The sequence below is a fragment of the Macrosteles quadrilineatus genome, unplaced genomic scaffold (assembly GCF_028750875.1).
Source record: "Macrosteles quadrilineatus isolate MER2022 unplaced genomic scaffold, UCM_ALF_1.0 Scaffold_6__1_contigs__length_79288215, whole genome shotgun sequence".
Classification (NCBI taxonomy): Eukaryota; Metazoa; Arthropoda; class Insecta; order Hemiptera; family Cicadellidae; genus Macrosteles; species Macrosteles quadrilineatus.
In genome coordinates this window covers 12,779,278-12,795,203 of record NW_026542599.1, presented here as the reverse complement: position 1 = coordinate 12,795,203, position 15,926 = coordinate 12,779,278, and the positions used below count along the sequence as shown (strand labels likewise).

The 15,926-nt window shown below is 32.6% G+C and overlaps 1 protein-coding gene across 1 annotated transcript; it reads right to left on the bottom strand.

Annotated features, from left to right (window-relative positions):
* Nucleotides 1–5,523: 5,523 nt before the first annotated feature.
* On the bottom strand, nt 5,524–7,962 carry LOC128996607 (uncharacterized). The gene is made up of 2 exons (XM_054422005.1): nt 7,536–7,962; nt 5,524–5,812 (listed from the first exon to the last, which is right to left on the bottom strand). Exons 1-2 carry the CDS (start codon nt 7,910–7,912, stop codon nt 5,524–5,526), a joined length of 666 nt encoding a protein of 221 aa, XP_054277980.1. The 5' UTR covers nt 7,913–7,962.
* Between the last annotated feature and the right edge of the window lie 7,964 nt (nt 7,963–15,926).

The window sequence follows — 15,926 nt, the reverse complement described above, 5'->3', positions numbered from 1 at the left end:
ACCGGACGTTTTTTAAACAGCTGTTCCATTGTTGTCGCACGTGGTAGGAAGATTGAAGTTATGTCATTACCTTCAGTGAGGCTTGCCATTTTTGTTGAAATGGCTCAGTGGACCGTAGACCATCGCGTTTTCGCATACGATACTTTGGTCCGAAATGGTGAATCCGTCGTCAAATCCAGCGGGAATTTAGTCGACATTTTGATATTGAACGGTTCCAAGCCGGAACACGCTATAAAGATGGGTTTCAGGGTTCCGAACAACTGGGAATATAACAAGAAAGAAACCACCATCTTAGAACTTCGAGAACACCCGAAAACATCGCCAGAGTGAGAGCAGCATTGAATGAATGTTTCCTAACAAGGTGATCTCGCTTTGGTGACATACCGTGGCCGCCACGATCACGTGGCTTGTCCACTCTAAATTATATCCTTTGGGGGTTTCTTAAGGAGCGTTTTCATGGTCACAAACCACGCACTCTAGAGGATTTGAAGTTTGCAATCACAGAAGATATCAATGGCATTGAACAAGATCTCCTGACCCGAGTTTAAGATGATTTTCAGACCAGAATGAACATTTGTAGATAAGTACTTGGCCGCCATATGCATGACGTCATTTTCAAAATACCCCCGCTGCAGCAAACCTGCCGACTAAGCGAATTTCCATTTGTCTGAATTGATTTTCAGTTAAATATATTTTAATAAAATTAGGTTTAACGAGTACCTAGGTTTGCTGCTACAAGGAAACTAATAAAGTGTGTTTTTGAGTAAAATATTGATAGCTTAGTACAAAATAAATAAATTTGCCAAGTTTGATCAAAATATTTCCCTAAACAAGCAAACTACAACATTTGACAATATTCTCCATAAGAATAACATGGGAATTTTAAATTTACAATTTTTTTAATTTTCTCCGTTACTAATAATCGAACAAAAATACTTTTATATACTAAATTATTTGTTTTTTTAAGCTCTTTAAAAAGTTCTAAAGAGAAATCGGAAAATTTTGTGTTTTAAGGGTCAAATGTGAGAAAAACCAATTTTTACCCCATAAAACCCCCCGTAAAGCCCCGTTCCCATGGTCCGATCGTGCTGGTTCGCGAACTCATTCAAGTTTATCCCGCTTTACACCTTTAAACCAAATTTCATCAAAATCGGACAAAAATTACTCAAGTTATCACGTTCACGGACGTATATATATATATATATATATATATATATATATATATATATATATACATATATAAAAATTTGAACGGATGGTGTTTTTGGCCTCTGGGGACATCAAAATGAAAAAGTAAATCGGTCTCGGGTCTAGGTCTTACCGTGCCACCTACGGTAATAGCTACTTCCCTATAGGGAAATTCGCTAAAATGACTGTTTTGTAACAAATGGCAAATGTTTACCTCACTATGTACAGTATTAAAACCATTGTATTCCTTTTAACTACTGTGTACTACTTATTTAAAAAACGTCCGGTTCTTTGTGTCACCCTGTATATATATAGATTTATATATATATGTGTCCGTGAACAAGATAACTTGAGTATTTTTTATCCGATTTTGATTAAATTTGGCTTGAAGGTGTAAGGCGGGATAAACTTGAATGAGTTCGCGATCCAGCATGATCGGACCATGGGAACAGGGTTTTATGGGGTAAAAATTGGTTTTTCTCACTTTTGACCCTCAAAACACAAAATTTCCCAATTTGTCTCTAAATCTTCTTAAAGAGCTTAAAAAAACAAACAATTTAGTATATCAAAGTGTTTTTGTACGGTTATTGGTTACGGAGAAAACTAAAAAAAATGGTAAATTTAAAATTCCCATGTTATTCTTATGGAGAATATTGTAAAATGTTGTAGCTTGCTTGTTTAGGGATATCTTTTGATCAAACTTGGCAAATATATTCATTTTATACTAAGCAATAATTATTTTACTTAAAACACACACTTCATTAGTTTCCTTGTAGCAGCAAACCTAGATACTCGTTAAAGCTAATGTTATTTAAATAGATCAATTGAAAATCAATTCAGCCAAATGGAAATTCGCTTAGACGGCAGGTTTGCTGCGGCGGGGGTATTTGAAAAAATATTTGCAGAAAGTTCATTTCTTATTTTATTTTTATATATTTTTTCAACGGTAGTTCTGGTAGTATATAGATCTGGATATGACTTATAAGTATTTTATTTTGTCTATAAAATCCCAACACTAAAACGTCGCAAACATTTGTGTTGTAAGACATGGGAAATGTCAGCGGTTTGGTCCCTTCCTATTACAAGATCTCCTCGGATATTGCCAGGACATTAATAGTTCCCTTCTCTGGACAGTAACAGATGTGATAGGTTATCTCCGGTAGTGTCTACAGGGTGTTATAATGCAAACTTCTATAGATATTAATCGCGTTTTAACGTAGTAATTATGTTAAATATTGATGACTTTGTTGTAATGGCCTACCTCCTCTGATGTGGTTAATAAAGAAGTTAATCTTAAATTAAGTTACAAAACTAACTAAGGCAGAATGTTTCTTTTTTTTATAAAAATATTCAAGTTAGCCTACTTATACCAAACGAACTGTCTGTGTTTTACTTTTTGAAATTGAAATTCATTGTGTAGCCTCTTAATTACTAGTGTACCTGTTGCTCGAATTCGCGCAATTGCGAAGTATTACACGTTATTTTAAAATGTAACTAATAACAGTCATAATATCTGTTGCCTTCAAAATAGTCGACTTAAAGATTATGGAAATACTCACTATTTACAAACAGTTCAATTATTATAATTACAATTCTTGTAAATATCTTAAAATTTTTCAAAAGCTGATCTGGTTTTTATTGTTTTCTACAAATGTTTCCCACTCATTGCCGCATTAGGTTGTCTATAATAACAATTTGAAATAAAAAATAAAAAAAACGTTTCTTGTTTCTATTTCTCTAATACTTGTTGGTTTTTCTATGACTTTCCTATGTTTCCGTAGTTTGCAAATCGGCTTTGTCAATGATTGCTCCAGAAATGCAGAACAACGTTAATTCAGTTTTCTTTTTAGTATATCAAAATGTCCAGGCTTTCTCGCCTTTTTCATTGTAATATTTACGCCGACCCAAATTCAAATAGGAAATATTTCATATCAACCAAGTCTGTAAATGTTCGTAGCTAAATTGCAACTAATTAACAGAAACTAAATTATCCATCTGATTTTAATCCAAACAAATATGTTCTTCATAAGGATAATATGGGAACCTTAAAGGCCACTGGGGCAGAGCCCCAGTTTACAAATCTACACCTAGATGAACATTTTGCCATTTAATATGTAGGGTTAAATCCTAAAACAAAAAAGCCTTATTGTTCACAAAGTTTCATGCAGCGTATTAGTAATATAGAATATATAAAGCAGGAGTTTTATTCCAAACAGTGATACCTAGTGTGAAAACATGGTGCAGATTATATCCTGACTGATGGAGGTTACTTCTACTGAGCAGTTAATTAGGATTAGTATGACTAATTACATCTCAGCTTTGCTTACTCGTTTGATAAATATAATTACCCATAAATTAATGAAATACTAATAACAACAAAAGCAACATTTTAGGTTGTTGCTTATTTCAGACGAATGAATAGTTATATTTGTCAATAAGAATATGCAATTGACCAAACAATTTTTAAGTCGGAAAACTATATCAAATGGCTTAATAATATTGGCTTAGGATAATAAAGAGTATAAATTATAAATATAAATTATTTCCAATACACACTATACAGTACTTTGTTTCTAAATAATTCAAAATAAAAATCGTACTTCAAGAATTTTCTCCGTTTCAAGGGTCTTCCTACTATTAATTGTATCCTATAATTGTTATAAATTAATCTATAATCAAATCTACCATCCAGTAGGTCAGCTTTGTGAGCCGATGCTGGCAATCAACAACGTCAAAGGATCTGAACTGAATTTATTAGGAGAACATCACAGGTAGACCATTATTGGATATTTGCTTGGTCATGAACCCGATAAATAACAGTTTACCTACGTTAACAAAATAAATTATACTCTAACGAATTCAAACATAAATTATTTTTAAATTATTTGCTGTAGTTATAGAATTGCTTGTATATTTTTTTTATTTGACTATGAAACATAAATAACTAAATAGCAATAAAATAATAACCACGCTGCAGCAAACCTGCACACTATGCGAATTTCCATTTGCTTTAATTGATTTTATCGAATATATCTCCTTAAAATGAATTATTTATTCCCGATTTATATAAACATCAGTTTAACGAGTACTTAGGCTTGCTGCTACATGAAAGGGAAAAAGTGTATTGTAGTTAAATGTTAATAGTATAGCATGAAATAAAAAGATGTTTCAAACTTGATTAAAATAAGTTCATAAACAAGCAAATTACGTCAGTTTACTTGTTCTCTATAAGAATAATAAAAGAAGTTTAAATTTACAGCTTTTTCAATTAAATACGTTAAGGGCATGACACTGCTTCAATATACAAAATGATTTGTTGTTCCAAGCTCTACAAAACTGCTTGAAAGGAAATTGCAAATCTTTATGTTTTAAGGGTCAAAAAATAGGACAACCTCACTTTCACCACATAAAACCCCCATAAGTCCCCTTTCCCATAGTCCGATCATACTAGTTCGTGAACTCATTCAAATAAATCGTAGTTTTACACGGTTAAACCTAATTTCATCATTAATTTTTTTTTTTGAGAGAGAGTGTCAGTCTATTGTTTTTCCTTATCGTGCTAACATACACATCAAAAAGTAAATCGGTCCTGGGTCCAGGTCTTACCATGAGATTTATGGTAAAAGCTTATTCTCCATATGGGAAATTTGCTAAAAGCTGACATGACTTAAGGACTACATTATATCAGTGGAACTTTATGTGTAGTGAACATTCGATATGAAAATAGATAGTCAAAGTTAGCTACTACGTTACTACTCTGTACGTAAATGAAATCATTTTTCTGGATAAGGACAATATTGACATGATAATTTTGAAGCAGATACAAATGCATCTCTTAAAAGGTTATTAGCTTAAGAAATTCTTTAGTAACCCTTAATACCCCTGCGACAGCAAACCTGTGGACGAAACGATTCACTATTTTTTTATTATATTTTCATTTTAAAAAACTACCTAGAAATATATGTCCGTAGGTTAAAAATCGAATGTTCGATAAGCTTATTACTCTCTCTCTCTCACACACACACACACACACACACATAAAAGTATCAATGCGTTGATGAAACACAGTTACCTTCAATTCATATAGCCATTGGACTTCTCTGAAGACGATTATAGCCTATATTACCTTCATCTGTTGTTCTAAATTCACATCAACTATTTTCGCTTCAAGTTTGATCATTGACTTCTTGCACGATTTGGGGATGACGCGCTTGCAACAGATCTAGTCAGCACTGGCAATGAAAACTTAGGACTAAAGATTGTGGTAAGATAGCTATTTGTGTAAATTCTAAGTCAAGTCTTATACACTATAAGTATACAAATTTATTTATCTCGTCAATGGAACATCAAGTGAGCCCTGGTTGTTGGGCGTCGCCTTTTCCCAGTCCACCATTTGAACCCGAAACGTCCAGGAGGTGCAATCACTGGATGAGGATTGGAGGGAGCTACGTTTGTTATTTGTATCGGAGTCTGAACAGCCAAGTTCGATGGTTGACTTCTAGCTGGTGTGGTTGAGGCAGACTGGCTGGTTGTAGCAGGGACAGATGATGTTGAATATTTCCTTGGTAAGGGAGTGTGAGGACGCATTCGTCTAAGACTTCCGTATTGCCTTAACACTGGTCCACTGTTGACATAACGGATTTAAAATTGTATTTCCTTGTTTTGAATTATGAAACAAATGTTTTGTGCATTGTCAGGCAATAGAAATCCAGTATTGATCAGCTTGTGGGCTTCACTCACCTTAATTTGTTAATTTGTTGCCGGATCAGGCAGTCGTGGTTAGGCGTTCGGCTCGCGTACGCGAGAGAAACAAAGTTTTAATTCCCTGAGGAAGCGGGACGTTATCTTGGTCCCGCGAAACGTCGGAGTAAATTAATCCAAGGACGATTTTTATGTGCGTGTATATGTGTTTGTGTCTTCGTTGTGTTACATTTGACGAGTCCTGGATTAACAAATTAAGGTGAGTGAAGCCCACAAGCTGATCAATACAGTATAAAAACCTCGCCTAAAAACATGTCTTTCAAAAATAGAATGGAAATCCAATTATTTTTCACTGTCAAACAATAAGTAATACAACAATGTATAAACAGCTGTGCTTAAAATGTCAATTAATCTACTTAATTTTATTAAACAAGGTGCTATGAAAGGCATTATACTGCGTGCTTTAGCTGTGAAAACTTAAAAATGTTATTCTCTTTAAAATATTTGGAGATTGTTTGGACCACAATTCATTGTTAACATACAGATAGTACATACTTGAAAACTATAGGGAATTGGGGAAAACTATAAAACCAGCTTCAATCATAAAAATAATCACAAGACGTTTCATAAACATGATTCCACTAAGGTTGATCATTGCCTAGTAATTTAAAGTGATTTTTTTAAAAGTGCCGAGACAGATTTTCGATTGAATTTTCAAGCGACTAATGGCTTGTCAAATAGGAAATGTCAAATATGATTTTATAAGTTAAATGTCTCTCCCACTCTTTAATTAAAATGTCATACGATAATCTGTATTTTCGTATGCTATTTATATGTAAAGGTAATAGTATAAAATTTGTAATGGGGTGCTTTAATTACCTCACCCTAAACTAGTAAGTTATGACCTCATAATGGGCTGTTACTGTATACCCTTCGCCTACATCTCGTATGGTCTTTAACTTTCGCATTGTATCCTTATGAACAATTGGAGGTTGATAAAGGTTGATGGAAATTACTTTTGTAGCCAGTGTGTGCTGACGTATGTTGGCCGTTTTAAAATCAAAATCACGTACTTAAAAAGCCGAAAAAAGCTGGGTCTCGTTTCAAACTGGCATACTGAATTACCTTCCTCAAATAAAATTTTAACCCATCAGAATTATTAAAACTAAAGCTTTACATTACTTTAATTGTTTTTATTTGTAAGATTTTAAAATAATTATAGATAGAGGAGTATATTTAAATTTAAGCTTGTGATTTTTGTTTTCTTGTACAGACCACAATAAAGTATTTTACCTGGATAAAATGCTCCGATTTATTGATTTATAGGTTTATAGTTAGATTTAAACGTAAAAGAGTGCGGCAAAAACAGATCTATTTTCTGCACCGCACTGTTCAGCGACAGGTCGTCTGAGGGTCGTTGCCATTATACACGATAATGTACATGATAATGTGTGTGTGTTTGTACACGATGCCATTATTTTTAGCGATAGAGCAGTAAACGCCTGGGCTTCGTGCGTTATCGAGTCGTTAAAAAAAGTAATGATTCAGTCATTGCAACTCAGAGGCAAAAATGACAGTACCGTGCATTCTTTCAATTAGCGCAACATGGAGAGGTTCAGTCTCGTTCGCGTCTAAATTTCACTTACCTTATAGTACTTGTGCTACCATCCACCCAAGTCACTCTACTTCTAGAACTGTCAAACTCCATATGCCTATCCCTCCGTCTCAGTCTCCTTGGAGTTCTGAGAATACCATCAACAGTTTCAGGAGCACTTTCAGCAGTCATAGATGGAGAGATTGTGCTAAATATGGTTGAACTACGTGAAGGAGCAGAAGTCGCCCTTATCCTCCAAGATGAAGAATCTCTTTCACGTCTGCGAGACCGTCTGTCGATGGAGAAGGAACTAAAAGAAGAACAACTAAAAAGCTCTTCTTCAGTACCCCACGATGTAATGCCTAGATATCGCCTCTCCACTAACACACCGACTAAAATACCGAGAAAGAAAGATGTAAGAAGAATCATAACATATTCAATATTAACTTTTGTTTTAATTTTGACATTTTAGTACAACCATATTTGTTGCCATAGAAATGTTGTTTTCGCAAAGTATTTGGAGCTTTGCAGTTAATAAGTATGCTTAAAATGAATTTGTGAGAAGTATAATGTGTAATTGTGAAGTAAACATATGTTTTACAATGACTGGTTTTGGTTATAAGTTATTTTACGAGTATGGCTAATCATTGTGTTCAAAATAACGAAACTGTCAAAAATGTGAACTATGAACACAATAATTACTAACGTGGGTAAATATGTTTAAGTTCACGCATTCGTATCAAAGGACATAATTATATTTGTTCTTTATAAAAACTAAACTATTGAAAACACAAAAGCATATAATCTCTTCGGAAAAATTAATAAACGTTCACCGGTTTGTAGCATGAAACGACAACAATCTAGGAATAACGGTTACATAATGTATATTTAATAACCAAATAACCAAACTATGGTCAGGTCCATAGGGTTATGCGGTTAGATTGGTTACATTGATATACATAAATTATATCAGGTATGGTGAGATATTTAATTATTTTTCATTAGCAGTTTTTAAATTTTTAATGTAGGAACTTGTGTAATTATTTTCATGCAATTACATGGTTAAGAAAGTTTGTATAGCGTTGATTTAGATAACTATGGAATTTTTTCAAAATAAAATTATTCAGTGTTACAATCCCGTATAAAAATGGCATGGATAAATGATTTATTTCCTAACCAAATTAAACCTGTATGGGATTTTGTTTCTTTATTTTACTGATTGCAGCTAAATTACGTCTTACGTACAAGTTGGTTATTCTTGTGAGTTTTGTCCTACTGTAATAAATTATTATAATACAACTTAGACTGAATAATAATAAATCGAAATATAACCAAACCACAAGCAAAATTTACTTAAATATTGCTGTGGCGCTTCATAAGGTACACTTAGGAAATTACATCATATTGATAGTTAGTATCTAACAACTTAACATTTTATTCACACTCACCAAAATATTTCATGACCTACTTAATCTAATCGTCTCATACATAAGTCACTTACATAAGTGATAGCTAGCTTTATTGTAAACACATAGATAATAAAGGTCAGTTTTATAACAGCTGATTCTCTATACAGTATGAAAAATTCCCTTACAGACAGTTGATTTATAAAATGTTTTATAACAATCTAAGTAAGTTACAGCTAAGGCTGGATATTTTGGGAAGTATAAACGGGAGAAATGTACAACTTAGACGTTCAGAGTTATTAGAAAAGTTTAAATGATTTCCAAGATAACATCGTTTGCAAACATCTCTTTATTGTTCTGTTTAGGACGGTTTTCCAAAGATGTTTGTTTTAAACAATTCACAAACAGATAATACATTTTTCTCTGTCTTCGTATATTTGTAATTTTATAGTACGCTAATTTTTGTTTTTAATCTGTCCTTGCAGTCACCTAAAAGATTTAAATGTAGGGTTAAGAAAGTCTTATTAAAAACGGATATTTATTTATACTCTCTGTGATGGGTCGATTAAGTATCAACGCTTAAAACTTTGTTTACCAATTTAGAGTTTCCTGAAGTTAGTTACTTAAGCTTATTCGCAGTTTACCATCAATGATTAGGTTATAAGTTAGTCTCTCACTTACTTGCGGGAAGATCCATTAAGTTATTTAATTTCTTCCTTCCAAGAAAAAAGTTATACAATGTAAAGCTTTACACTGAAAAAGAAAAGAACACTATTCAGGATAAGTGGTAGGGTCAATTAAAGTAAAATAATGTTAATATTCATTTTTAATCATCTATTATAGCAAATTGAAGGTTACTTTGCTTATAAATCATTATCAAAATAAGGAAAAAAAATAATAAATCGTTTTCGTTTTGGATAGAGTTAATATTTTTGAAATCCATGTTTTGTAGCCCTGAGTTGTAGTACATAATGTAAGAATAAATTACTTTAATACTGTCACAGCTCAACAAATGTAAAATTAGTAGTACATGTTTCGGTGTTAAAACACCATCGTCAGCTTCAGGTGCTTCATGTGAAGTTGATCCGTTGTTAGCTTCGTCAGGGATAAACACAATGGGAACGAATTACAAAGACGAAAAAATATACTAAACACTTAAACATTTTAAAAATGTTGTCCCTTACTACATGTGCGGTCAATCATTCTGAACGGACCAGTTTTTAGTGTTTCATACGTTTTTTCGTCTTTGCAATTCGTTTGTATTGTGTTTATCCCTGGCGAAGTTAACAACTAATCAATTCATCTTTATATGTGACTAGCTGAACCCGGCAGACGTTGTCTTGCCTTTGACTATTTATAATTTAAGTACCGTAACGTTTAATTGTCTTATTGTATATGAAGTGCTTATAACTAAATTAAAATACGTACGACAACTAATGAAACACATATAGTACAAAGGATAACCGATTCTTTATTATTGCTCTTATATTAATGCTAGGTTATGCTAGCTTAATTATTAATGGTTATTTTCATTCATGGTTATTAATGACAGTATTTTCAAGATGATCTCGTTCGCATGGCTCAATCACGTCCTGGTTGAAGTTCGTTCGCTACGCTCACTCACCTTTAGGTTGGAGCTCGTTCGCTACGCTCACTCACCTTTAGGTTGGAGCTCGTTCGCTGCGCTCACTTGCATGGCTCAATCACGTCCAGGTTGAAGTTCGTTCGCTACGCTCACTCACCTTTAGGTTGGAGCTCGTTCGCTACGCTCAATCACCTTTAGGTTGGAGCTCGTTCGCTACGCTCACTCACCTTTAGGTTAGCTCGTTCGCTACGCTAACTCGCCTCCAGGTTGAAGTTCGTTCGCTATGCTCACTCACCTTTTGGTTGCAAATTAGCTGTTGTCATAAATGTAAAAGAAATAATAGTGCTGCACCCTGTTGGTAATCCTTGTAACTTTAATGCTATTGAACATCATAGAACAGAACCAACTTGTTTAATTGAAACAGCTGTTAAGATTCATGAATTCCATTTCTCATAAGGTTGACATGGGAAACTACAGAGCCACTGGGGTGGAGCCGATTGGACGGATCACGAAATTGATGGTAAATAAACCTATTCCATGAAATTCTACACGTATGTACCAAGTTTCGTGGCAATCGGTTCAGCGGTGTCTGAGTTTATCACTGCCAAACAAATATATATATATATATATATATATATACAAACATCCTCTTTTATACTTATAGAAAATGTCCATGTATAAATATGATTTAATTTAAAAAATATTACTGTAAGTATGGATTAAGTACAAAAATTAAAATTTTAATGAACAAGAGCTTATTTGAATAGAACAGCAAATACGAGGTGGGAGCAGGCCGATAAAATATTCATAGAATATTTGCTTAAAGTGCCATAAAATGTTTGTTTTCATTCCAATGTTGTTTTACTGCATTATTCCGCAAGAACCTAAGCACACCTAAGGTAAGGATCTTTAGAATAGAAGCTTGTATTCTATCAAAACAGTATATAAATAAACTTTCAAGATAATTCAATGGTATTTATAAATATAAATATGCTTTTACTCAAAGGTTTAACTATAAAAATATGGTTTTAATAAAAACCAGCATACTAGTTAATTCCATAAAACCTGACTTTAAGTTAAGCACAAGTATTCCTCCCCTAAAAACTAGCATATATTTATTAAAATAGACGATTATAGAGTTTATAGCTTAAACTTAATTATCATCAACCCCGTTATTGCCAAAAAATCTAAAAATGAAAGGAGGGTCCATCTGACATGTAGAACAAGGTTTTACGACTCCAGTACACAAAATTTCGGACACAAATAAATGTTATAAGGCTTCCTTGAACTGATTATAGCACTCAAATTATGCTGCATTTACTTATTTTTGCCGCACTCTTTTTTTGCCACACAAATTTTTTTGCGGCACCCCAGTATTCTAACCAAACAACACAAAACAGTGTACTTTTATTAGCCACGTAATACGTTACGCTTGAAAATAAGTTGGCAACACTTAAAGATACTAAGACTACGATCAGCTGGTGCAGTTTCCCATTTCGTTCAATGCTTGAATTTAACCTAACCTAAAACATCTTGTATAGTGTTTGAAGGTCTAATTATTTATATGCTTTTTAGTAACTGTAGGAAATATGTATTTGTGTAGCTAGTGGGCAAATTGGCACTTTGCTGCACACGAGAGAAATGGTTACTCACGAACCGTAGGCGAGTGTGACAATTTTCTCGAGTGCAGCTAAGGTTTGCACTTCCGCTACACATTATATTTTTCCTACAGCCACTATAAAGCATATACATAATTAGTCTTCAAAACACTGTATAACATGTTTTTAGGTTAGGTTAAATCAAGTCATTGAACGAAATGGGGAACGCTTCACCAGCTGATCGTAGTCGTAATATATTTAAATGTTTCCAACCTATTTCCAAGTGTACATGGATTACGTGCATAATAAAAGCACGCTGTTTTATGCTGTTTAGTAAATAATAAAAGATACTGTCAAAATCAATGTAAAAAGCAAATAAGTAAGAAAGAAACAAATTACTTATGTGGTGCATGAGTTATGAAAGTCATGACACAATTCCTACAACCCAGTATATAATGTTTGGTGCTGATTGTTCAAAGGACTTCATTACAGTAGAATCTGACAGTAATGTTTGGAGCTTTGAAACTAGATTGTCAAAACATCATGTAAGTATCTGACTTTAATACTTTATTTATTAATTAAACTATATTTAACTATATTAGCAATAAACAACTTGTCCCTAAACAGAAAAGTTTTTCTAGGCTCAAGAGTGGTTTTTGCTTTGATATTCGTCATATTCGATCAGGTAATTTTGGTGAACTTTGAGAATCTTAACTCAAATGTGCTCACTTAAACAATTTTCACCTAATCCTATATGCAGCCTTAAGATAATGTTCAGTTACTTAAGTACATATTGTAAATTAAACTAAGGTTTTGCAAACAATATAATGCACATTTATAACAACTACTCTATGCATTTTGTCTGTCTACAGATTATTAGGGGTGTGGATCCGATTAAGAAAGATTAGGATTTATTTTGAATTGTTAGAACAGCTGATGTTCGTAGGTGTTCTTTACCATCCGTTGTTTTTTTTTTTTTAGGAATATGTTTCATTACAGAACATCATTGTCATTTAATGAATGAATAACAAACAGCCATGAGTTAATTTTTTTTTTGTTATTGTAAATTACCTTTCACATTACATATAGACTATCATAGTTCTAATATATTCAAAGTTAAATAAAATACGTTACATGAAATAGTGCATTAAAAAGAAATGAGATAACTTTAAAATAATTAATCATTTACAGATTTTAAATGTATCTGAAACTTAAAATAAAACCGTCATCAGCTATATTTTAACTGGTTTGAACATAAAATTTAAACAAATACAATTTATTAAAAACTCAAAAGATTATAATCTTTATTTCAATTGGCTTGGTCATCATATAAAATAATAAATAAAAATTCAAAAATTTGCTCCATGCAAAGTGTGTGAAGCTTATAATATCTTATGGCGATGCAGGGCAGGATTAATAAAGTTATAAGTTTGCCTTAATTAAAACGATTTATATCCTTACGTGATTACATTATTCTTGATATAAGCTTACCAAGAACTTTATACGCCGAATAAACCGTACTAATTCTAAAGCTTTACGACCAAAACATGTAGTGTGGTAATGAAAAGAGCAATACCTCATTCCCTTGTTGTGTTACATTTATTATATAAACACTATTATGCATGGATGTATATTGTTAAAATGACATGTAAAAAATGATCAGTGGTCTAGTATTGAAATTTATTAAGAGTAGACTCACAATAAGCACATCAAAATGATTAACAGGTTCAGTCCCAGCCGTCACACTTCTCTATATGTAAAGTACCGCTCCCCGGAATGGGCACACGGGAGGGACTAAGGCTAAAGGTGTAGTGACGTCATATCTCTAGTGGCTAATGTCTACTCTTGAGGCAACACGATTACCCTAACGAAACTATGTGTTTTCAGCGGCGTTCGAAGCATAGTTAGTAGCGTTACGATTTGGTGTTCAGGAGGTCCCGGGTTCGAATCCCACTGGTAGCACTAACTTTTTGTCAACAAATTTTTCAAATCAGCAAGTTTGGTTGGTTAGGTTACGTTATGACAGTTTAATTTTATAATACTAAATTTTAAAATTAATTTTATAATTAATTAAAAATTATAAGTAATCATTAATTATATTTTTATCTTATACAGTTTTTATATTACCAGCAAGTCTGGTTGGTTAGGTTATGTTATGACAGTTTTATTTTAAAAATTAAAAATTAAAAATTTATTTTATAATTTTAAAACAATATTGTATAATTAAAAAGTTATTTTTATAACTAAAATTTTTTTTTCAACTTAGCGGTTCTAGTGGCGAACGCTGACACTACAAGATATGTTAGCCTTAGTCCCTCCCGTGTGCCCCACCGCTCTCTCCCCACAGGAGTGAGTGTGTTAACTGGTTCAGTCCTAGCCGTCACATGTATGTAAAGTTTCTCTCCACAAGGGAGTGAGTCTTTTAAGGGAGCTTAAGGTTATTGGTTATACGGAGTTCCAATTCAAACAGATCTGTGCATAGGGGAAAGGACGTTAGCATTTCATGTAGTTAAAATCTTGTACTCTTGTTGCCTAGGTCATACCCTGGTGTTTAGAATTTAAGCTTTAACCAAAACTTGGCTAGCAATAACTCAGAGTGCTTTGCACAAAGATGTATTCCAGTTGCGATAATCCATCGGGTTTTGGAGTTAAATAGTAATCAAAGCTCTTATTCTCTCTCTTCTTTTTGTTCTTTACTGTATAATGCAATATATATTTATTCCCTAGTAAAGCTCTTACTCCTCTTAAGTTTGTATTTAAGAAAAGTTATTTTAAAATGGGATTTATATTTAGGAACAGTATACCCTGGTGTTACAACTAAGATCCAGATCATACCCTGACTGATGGAGGTCTCAGCTGCTGCAGTTCTACTGAGCAGTTATGTAGGATTATCCTGAATAATTGTATCCAAACATTGGATTAGTTTAGTGCAAAACAATCGTTACAAATAAATAATAAACCTAAATTGGGGTTTTTGGATTTATTTAACCGTTATTTCTTAAGGTTTAGGCATTTTAAATATTTTATAATCTCATGAATAAACCTTTATAATTTGCACATTACTATGTTTATTTATCTATTTCCACACGAAACGATTTGTTGCTTTGTTTTCAGCAATCTCCCTTTAAATAAATCTCTCAGTTTACCTCTTTATTCGAATATAAATCGAGGGATAAATAGTTTTAATAAGTATGAGAAAATATCTATAAAAATAATAAAAACAAATATCACTCATACGATACTTATGCATTGTTTTGCTATGTAAGAAGTATACCAGATTAATCCATCTTCAACAAAACAGTTAACACACTTCTTCAAATTTTATTTGCTTCAGTTACCCTCGTTTCACACGCTTGTAAAAATGACATAACTATTGTATAATATTAATTTATCTTGTTCATATGACCCCTTAAGGAGCTGTAGTATGAATAGTTGTAAAGAACTCAATTCAACTACAACAATTGATCTATTCTTTTCAGGATTATCATAAGTTAAATTCCTCCTCATGACACATAATTCTCTAAAACTTAAAATAATAATATTTTATTTATAAAGCGTTTAATAGTCATCTTTTTACTTAGACACTCTTTTAAAATAGTGCAAAGCCTTTTTACGTTTTCTCGTTGTAGGGATCAGCTTTTATTATTTTTTTAAAAATATTTGTGGATATTTTTTGGGACATAACTATTGTATAACACTTATTTTGTACAGGTGAACCCTAAAGGAACTGTAGTATGAATAGCTGGAATTAACAATTAAATAGTTTAACATATCCAAACAATTTTTGATAAAAGCATTGGGATTTTGTATTAGTTCATACAAATTAATATGTCAACTAATAATAGTTTTTAATA

Bases quoted from the DNA above. Each gene is read 5' to 3' on its own strand.
- LOC128996607 (XM_054422005.1), bottom strand. From the start codon at position 7,912: ATGATTCTTCTTACATCTTTCTTTCTCGGTATTTTAGTCGGTGTGTTA. The intron at 5,813-7,535 runs GTAAGTGAAATT...TTATGTCAACAG, and splicing joins GGTAGCACAAGTACTATAAG to TGGACCAGTGTTAAGGCAAT.